At 34.0% G+C, this 9,114-nt stretch overlaps 1 protein-coding gene across 1 annotated transcript; it reads left to right on the plus strand.

Moving 5' to 3' along the window:
• The first annotated feature begins 4,812 nt into the window (after positions 1 to 4,812).
• Positions 4,813 to 6,397, plus strand: LOC136807517 (uncharacterized). Its single transcript, XM_067064096.1, has 4 exons — positions 4,813 to 4,948; positions 5,245 to 5,409; positions 5,559 to 5,689; positions 5,900 to 6,397. The coding sequence occupies exons 1-4, from the start codon at positions 4,825 to 4,827 to the stop codon at positions 6,221 to 6,223; spliced, it is 744 nt and encodes a 247-aa protein (XP_066920197.1). The 5' UTR covers positions 4,813 to 4,824; the 3' UTR covers positions 6,224 to 6,397.
• Positions 6,398 to 9,114: the final 2,717 nt, after the last annotated feature.

Consider the following 9,114-nt stretch of genomic DNA (forward strand, 5'->3'; position numbering starts at 1 on the left):
ATTTCACTAAGTCTTAACCTAATATTTGTGCTAAACTCTCAGCCTCATTCTTCTTAACGAAATTTCTGAAGATGCTATTTTTATAGTGTTTTTATTTTGATTTTAGGATACCCAGGAAATGTACATACGTATGTAATTTGTTTATTAAAAAAATAAATATTACACAGAGGACATGATTGTTTATGGTGTTTGTGATATTTGGTTTTGCAACATGACTTAACTTTAAATGAGACACTTTCTCTCTTCAAAAACAAACATAGTTCTAACACTAAACATTTCCAGACATTCACAAGAAACAGTTAAAATCTAAACCCTGAAAACAGTATATAAAATAACCCTTACTACTATTTCAACCCTAAAATATATACAAGACATGCTTGGGATTGTAAAATTTAATACCCTTTTTCTTTGTTTTCACCCTCTAGAGCTAACTAACTATAATCTTGGGAAATGATATTCTATTTGAACTGATTAGGGGCTATCCAAGCAATTCAGCCACACTGACTTTCGTAACAATTAGATTTTCATTTCCTTGGTAACATTACATAAATAAATAGTTTGATTCTTTTTAGTTTTCAAATGGATACAACAGATTTAGATGATGCTGAAAAAATTCTCACTGAATATATAAATAGTGATTCGACCTCAAACTCCAATATTTTAGATGAAACTGAAGCAGAACTGCTGAAGTTTTTGGCCCCTTCCCCTGCCAGAAAGAAACCCAGGAAAAAGCGGTTCATAACTTACCAGTATGACTGCAATGGTAATAGAGTGTATAAAGAAAAAAATCAGAGCCAAACAAGAAGAAAGAAGAAGAAAAAAGAACAGGGTAATTTTTCGGGAATTTGTGAGAATCTGAACTTTCAATATCTGGATATCTCAAAGTGTTTCTTTATTTTCTATTGTATTGGGCTAAATGTTTTTTAATTTGATCAGTTTTATCAATCCTATCATGTAAGTATGAAATGAAGCACAGTGCACAGTCTTTATACTCTTTCCGTTTTGGAAAAGCACTTAACTCCTGTTAAAATTGATCCTCCATCATGACCCCTATTAAATGGAAACTTTTAACTTTTTTGAAGATAGTCCTGTGTACAAAATTTACCCTACTTTTTTTGATTTTTGGAAGGGCCCAAAGAAGATGTATAATATCTATCAGAGAAAATTAGTTCCCTTCGTTTTTCATTTTTAAAGCCATTGAAGAAGAGACTAATGGCATTGAACTTGGTTTAGAGATTGGGGCTGAAATTGAAATTACAGCTTCTGGAGAAAGTACAAATAAAGGTTTGGATTTTCTCCTAATTTTTCCTCTATGACTTATATATAAATATTAACAGTAACAACATTCCGAACAAAAATCCACTGTAACCCTTCTTCTTTAGTTTAACAAAATATATGTACTGTATATTTATAGTTGTTTATATTATAACAAGTTTGTCTGATATCCTCCAACAGCATTAGTAAAGTTTCATTGAGGAAATATACATTATCCTCTTTACAACATTACAAGTGCCTAATTTTTTTTAGAATTTGATAATGAACTTGAAGCCTGCACAGAAGCTCTCCAAGATTTCTTAAGAACTCCATGTAAGTTTGAAACTTGTGTATATTTTAATGAAATAACTTTTGTATGAATCCATGTTTTCTTTTAAATTCATTTGACTTGAAAATAAGCGAAGTCGTATTCTAAAATAGAAAATACAAGCTTCTGTTATATGAAGAATCTATTATATTTTCATAATAGCGAACAATACAAGAAAGAAAACTTGGACACAACGAATGGCAGACACCGAGGAACAATGGTTCGATATTAGAGAAGATTTACTCTCCATTTCAATTAAACGATTCTGCCCCATCAGATGTTTTAGATGCTCAGATTCACCACCAGTTGTTCGTTGTGGAGCTTGTGGCTACTTGTGTGGTGACTGTGATGAGGACGTTCATCAGCATGAACCATTACACGATCGCATTGCCTTTATCGAAGGAAAAGTGATACCATTGTCACCTTGCCAGGTCATAGAAGAAGGAAATTTATTGACCAAAACTGGTAAAACCCAAGCGTTTATTTGTATTTCTTTCTTTTTTTGCGATATCGATAGTCATTAGTGAAAGCTGAATCTTTTGTTTTGATCTTTTCGTTAGAAATTTTAAGCTCGTTAACCTTTGAATGACTATGTTTCAACAGTTCCTTACCTTTACTTTTCAGTGCGTCTTATCAAATTAGAATACGTAAAATGTTGTAATTGTTTTCAAATACAAAATGTAACCACCCTAACAAGGATTCCCCAGGATGAAACTGTTGTGGTGATTGGATTAAGAGGGAGATTTCTGTTGCATAAATGGTCCTTTTCGTGTCAAAATTGTACATTCCACCAGCGTGCCCTTAACTTGGAAAGTGGGTTATGGTCTGGTTACTGGCCTACATCTCCAAAAACTCTCAACACGGTCATTGAAGAAGATCTTCTTATGTTTTGGGACTCTTTTCGAAAAAGGATGCCAGGATCTTCTGCGAAGGCTTTTGTTGATACACTTAATGATATCTCAATCACGAATGGAAGGGTATGGCTATTTATATGTCTATTCAAATACTGAGTATGCAATTTGTAGATTTTTAGTGCCTAAGCAATAATAGAATCTAATTGTTATGAAATGAGAGTTTGATTGAAACCAACGTAGTTCTTCGACCATGATCCTTACAAATGTCGGTGTTGATTTTTCTTTAGGATGGTTCTATTTACCCGCAATTACTGGCTCATGCATTTAAAGAATGGTGTTTCCTACAGCACGAACTTGATGGCAAAAAAGGTTTTAATTGGATGCAATGTCCTAGCTGTGAAATCTCCCAGCACAGTTGCCATGTAGATGGTAACTGTAAACTCTATCGCTTCAAATCTGGTGGAAAGTAGGTTACTATGTGTTGACTGTCTTTTTACCACAATTATTTTAATTTGAAATGTGTTTGTGAAACATTCAGTTAACATTAGTTGAAATAATATTGTAAACCTAAATGGTTTTTATTTTGATATTTTCCAGTCGTAGACGTGAATCATACTACAAAAACTTCATCGTAGCAGACGACCTTGTTAAAGACTATTTGAAAGTAGTTTACCCTTCTAAAAAAAAACATGATGTGGTAAGAAGTGTTTTGCCCTTTTGAAAGCAGTAGTAGAACAATAAAGCTATAATCTTCGATTGATGTTAGAAGATGTATAATGACGTGGAAAAGATTTATGGAATCTTCCTGTAGTGAAAAACTCTTTCTTCACTACTTTGGTGAATGGGAAAAAAATGTCTCTGTCAAACCTTTTTTTTTAATTTTAGAACGATTCGGATTACGTGTGTGGAGGAAAATGGACTGCTGCCAAGAATGTTGGTCGGAAAAAAGGAAAACTGGACGAAACTGGATTAGAGGTTACATTACTTGTTTCTCTTAAAACCGCAATATAGTCTGTTATATACATCTTACGTTGAATCAGCCGTTCTTGCAATTCATTTGTTACTTTCAGGTTGGAACCTGTCGACACAGATTTGCCCAAACTGCTTTGAACATGAAGCAAGGTGAATTATACGGTTATCCTTTGTACATCATGAAACATCACATGTTGCCTCGGAAAGTGGAATTTGCATGGAGTGACGTAATGTGCAAACTTTGGGGTTTCGCCAAAAGAATTGAGCCGTCTATTGCTGAAGATTTAAACCCTGCCCTTTCCGTCATGCACGCCAAAGGTCATAGCTTGGAGTGCCAAGTAAGTTATTTGTAAGTTTTTATTCCCATAAAATACTATGTCCCTCCTTTTTTACAATGAGGCACACAATTTTTGAATTTTTCCTTCCTTTAGATGAAGTGGGATGGACAATGGCTTGAGGATACTGGAAGGACAACTGGAGAAGAGACAGAACAATTTTTTTCATATATTGGCCGATGTTCCAACACAACAAAGTATCAATTACCAGAAGGTAACATTTACGTCCATACACGTTTTTTTTCATTAGAACACCTAAAATTTGGCTGAGCCTGGATGTGCTTATTTTCTTAGCATTTTTCAGCCTGAAATGTTCTTAAAGCGTTCTTAATTTTCCAGATTACTCTAAATCGACAATATCATGCAAAATTGGCAAAATTTGGACATTATTTGACTCTCGATTTTAGAAAATCTATCCCTAAGTTCGGTTAAAACTGCTTGAAAAGAGGAAAACATTTTAGTTTCTTCTCATTTTCTTCAAAACTGAGGCTGGGCATGTTCTTACGATGTTCTTAATTTTTCGACGAATTTCAGCCTGAATGTTCTTATAAACTTGGTTCTAATAAAAAAAACGTGTATATTTTTATGTTGCCTTCAAATTATGTAATGTTAAATCAAATAAACAAAGGTTAGAAATTTTATATTCACATCATTTTCTCAATTATTATAGCAACAAGCACCGTTATATTCTAAGTATTTATGACCCATTATCAATTCTCGCTATTCAGGAAGGGAAGAAACAATCACAGAATTAACCATGCATTGGAACTGGCGAAAAACGATTTCTCTTCCGTTTCAATTAACCAGTCAATATATCAAGGTACAGCTGCACCTTAAGTTACTGAAAATCTTTGGGGATATTCGAGAAAACGTTTACCACATCTGGTATGCTCTTCTTTTATTATTAGCATAATGTGAAGCTAGGGACGAAATTTTTGCTTCAGCTCTCTTTTACTACATTATGTTATATATAATTGTTTAAAAATTTCATTTTTAGAATGTGCGTAATTTAGCTGCCAACAAAGACGATTTCGAAAAGATTTGTGCTCAAAACAACTTTATTTACTCTAAAACGGATGTGATGGCATTGAAAGACGATTTAGAGGCATCGCTACCGAAATCTCAGAAAGGAACCATCGAACACAAGATTGAAGGTCTATTCTTTGAAAAAACTTACTGGAAATCAGTTTTAAAAAAAGTTGGAGGTATAATATTAATGTATTTTTTTGTTTATTCGCATCACGATTGGAATTTCAAAAGAATCCCATTGTTTTGATGCCTTTGAGAAAGCCATTCAATCGAGTCTTGATGTGATGAATTTAATTTTATCGCCCCATGTTAAAAGCCCCGTCTTAACTTATCCACAAAATGAAAGAAATTTCCAAATGTTGAGTTAGTAGCAAGATATGAAACCTAAAAATGACCTTTGTAAACAACGCCAAAATTCACTTTTGGAATTTAGATTTTTTCTTATTACTGTTACTTTATTTGGTCTTTTCAGATCGCTCAAAAAGAAGGTCATATATCCGCCGTAAGATCACTAAAGTCAAGGATGCAATGACCAAAGCATTGAGGGAAAAAGCCATGATTCACGCAATGGAGGACTGCTTCAATGGGAAATTTCCTTGGAAGTCAATTGACGAGATGTCTTCAAATGGAATTTCTGGTAAGATTAAGATACATAATGACTGATTTTCATTGAAAAATTTCTCATTGCTTTTTATTGTAATAGATCAAATCTCATCCGATTTCTAGAATCTCAGGTATATACATATAAACACTTTTAACTTAAATTTTTAAACTTTTTCACTACAGCGACAGAAAAGAGACTGATCGTAGATGCTTTTATGAGATGGCGGCGATGTGAGGAAGAGAAGACGATCCTCAAGAAAGACATGGAAAACTTTTTAAAATTTAATCGTAATCGAGTAAAAGTTATTCGTAATGTAAGTTTATACCTTTTTATTGGGTTCTAAATTTTTTATTTTACATGCCCTGTACGAGGCCTTAGCCCACGATATTTATCCATTAATTAGTATTTTCTTGCATAATCTGTCAAATAATCATCAAATCTTATAACAACGGAAGGTTGAGGTGTTTAACCCATGTACAAAATCTCAAGAAAGATTTGCATCTTTTTACAATTTTATCTTTAGGAAATATCTTCGCGAAATGAATTGAATTCGGCGGACCCGTTACAAATAGCTGAAGTGAATCTTCTTTCTATGGGATTGAATTTTTTTGAAAAACAATTATTTATGGGCGTGGAATATTTCAGCAAATTTGAAGAACTTGAAGTTTTTGAACCGCCCCAACGACATTTTTCACCCGACGGTGAATCCAAATATGAGAATACAAATGAAAGTGAAGATGAAAGTGAAGATGATCATTGCATCCTATACAGTACAACAGACGATGAAAGTGATGTAGAAGAACAGTTGTTTGTAGAAACTTCGCTAGGAAATATTGGCTTATTATAAAGTTCTAAGGAAAACGCTATGAAGCTCCACTTTATCTTAAAAGTCTATAGTTTCATTTAGTATCATCATTCATTCGGGAGGAGTTGCATTTTATAGCTAAAATGAAAATTGTTTGATTTTTAATCTTTGAAACAATGAAAAGCATTTTTAATCCACCCTAAGCCAAAAAAATAAGCAGTCTAAATCTGAACGTCTGTATGGGTTTAAAGCTATATATCTTTAGATACAGTATTTAAATTTAATTTTATCTACAATCCTTCAAGAAATATTTGAGACAAAGGGGAATTCCCGGTGTAATTTTGAACACCACAATTGATTTTTAAGCGCCTTAAACTACAGTTGGAAAGTAGAGTTTTAACTCTGAGTTTTAACATGAGACTTAAGACTTAGGACCTTAGGATCTCAGGATTTAAAAGCTCAAATTTGCTCGAATGAGGCTTGGAATATAGCCTAGAAGCCACCAAACCCCCCTAAAATCGAAATATTCAATGTAATAAAGTGGAAGTGCTAAAATAGCAATTCTCGCCCGAACTTTAAATTCTGAAAAACGTTAAAATACACTAAAATCTCAATATATTTCAAGGGAGATTGTAGTTCTTTCTCCTTGTAAACACTACAGTTTTTTTTCTTACGATAAAGCATTGTTATAATTTGATTAATTTAATTGTGAAATCGAAAATAAATCACCACGTCATAATTTTATGATCTTTGAAATCTTAGTAAAACCTCTAATTAACGGACACTCTAAAAGGCGGACACCTCTGATTAGCGGACAATTTCATTTTCCCCGGCCGTTTCCTAGTCAAATCCTCATAAAAAAGTTTCTAAAAGGCGGACACTCAATTAGCGGACCCTCTGATTAGCGGACAAATTTTATCGCACGAAATGGCCAAAACCTCTATTTTAGCTCTCCAATTAGCAGACATTGAATATCAAACGGGTCACAGACGTCCAAAATCAAAAAAAAAATTAGATATTTTTATTTCAAGCCCTTGTTAGCCTTATTATTCAAATTATTTCTACAAATTTCCAGTTTTCCCTTGACCCATTCAGCGAATTTAGGTGGACCAAAGAAATCATAAATCACGGGTACTTCCAAGTCCAAACCCACCACCTCGATTTAACCTCTTGCCAGTCACTAACTCGAGCTCTGATTCCAGTTCTTCTATGGCCTAGTGTCTGCAGATAAGTACTTTAGACCCCAATTTTGTATTTTCGACACCCTGGGATGGCCTAATTTCAAAATTGAAGCTCCGAGATCAAAAGTTTCTAAAAGGCAGACACTAACCCCTTTTCCCGATGGTGTCCGCTAATTGGAGGTTCCACTGTATCTCTAAAACTTTACCAAATTGGATACAATTCGTTTGAAACATTAGGCACAGCTCAGCTCACCTGAGCAGTACTAATGAATATTGCTATCTTGTACATAATACTCTATCTGTATGGGTTTGATCGTGTACACAAGAATTTGTTTACAAATCACGTTAAATTATTCTATTTGCTAGGGATCAAATTTGCTGAAATTTACATAGCTGCCAAAAGTACTCGAACATTTTTGGGTCACTTCCGGATCGACAAAGAAAATAATAATGCGATTTCAATTGGCGAAAATCGGACCATGATATCGACTATATCATAGATACTCTTATAGGAGCCCTAATTCGCCGTGTTTCTATACTCAAAACAAAAAATTGGAAATGCGTTTTCATTTGGTCGAAATCGAACCATGATATCGACTATAGCATAGATACTCCTATGGGAGCCCTTATTTGACGTGTTTCTATACTCAAAACAAAAAATTGGAAATGCGTTTTCATTTGGTCGAAATCGAACCATGATATCGACTATAGCATAGATACTCCTATGGGAGCCCTTATTTGACGTGTTTCTATACTCAAAACAAAAAATTGGAAATGCGTTTTCATTTGGTCGAAATCGAACCATGATATCGACTATAGCATAGATACTCTTATGGGAGCCCTTATTTGACGTGTTTCTATACTCAAAACAAAAAATTGGAAATGCGTTTTCATTTGGTCGAAATCGAACCATGTATCGACTATAGCATAGATACTCTTACGGGAGCCCTTATTTGACGTGTTTCTATACTCAAAACAAAAAATTGGAAATGCGTTTTCATTTGGTCGAAATCGAACCATGATATCGACTATAGCATAGATACTCTAATGGGAGCCCTTATTTGACGTGTTTCTATACTCAAAACAAAAAATTGGAAATGCGTTTTCATTTGGTCGAAATCGAACCATGGTATCGACTATAGCATAGATACTCTATGGGAGCCCTTATTTGACGTGTTTCTATACTCAAACAAAAAATTGGAAATGCGTTTTCATTTGGTCGAAATCGAACCATGATATCGACTATAGCATAGATACTCTTATGAGAGCCCTTATTTGACGTGTTTCTATACTCAAAACAAAAAATTGGAAATGCGTTTTCATTTGGTCGAAATCGAACCATGATATCGACTATAGCATAGATACTCTTATGGGAGCCCTTATTTGACGTGTTTCTATACTCAAAACAAAAAATTGGAAATGCGTTTTCATTTGGTCGAAATCGAACCATGATATCGACTATAGCATAGATACTCCTATGGGAGCCCTTATTTGACGTGTTTCTATACTCAAAACAAAAAATTGGAAATGCGTTTTCATTTGGTCGAAATCGAACCATGATATCGACTATAGCATAGATACTCTTATGGGAGCCCTTATTTGACGTGTTTCTATACTCAAAACAAAAAATTGGAAATGCGTTTTCATTTGGTCGAAATCGAACCATGATATCGACTATAGCATAGATACTCCTATGGGAGCCCTTATTTGACGTGTTTCTATACTCAAAACAAAAAATTGGAAATGCGTTTT

The sequence above is a fragment of the Clytia hemisphaerica genome, unplaced genomic scaffold (genome assembly GCF_902728285.1).
Source record: "Clytia hemisphaerica strain Z4C2 unplaced genomic scaffold, Clytia hemisphaerica genome assembly, whole genome shotgun sequence".
In the NCBI taxonomy this organism is placed as follows: domain Eukaryota; kingdom Metazoa; phylum Cnidaria; class Hydrozoa; order Leptothecata; family Clytiidae; genus Clytia; species Clytia hemisphaerica.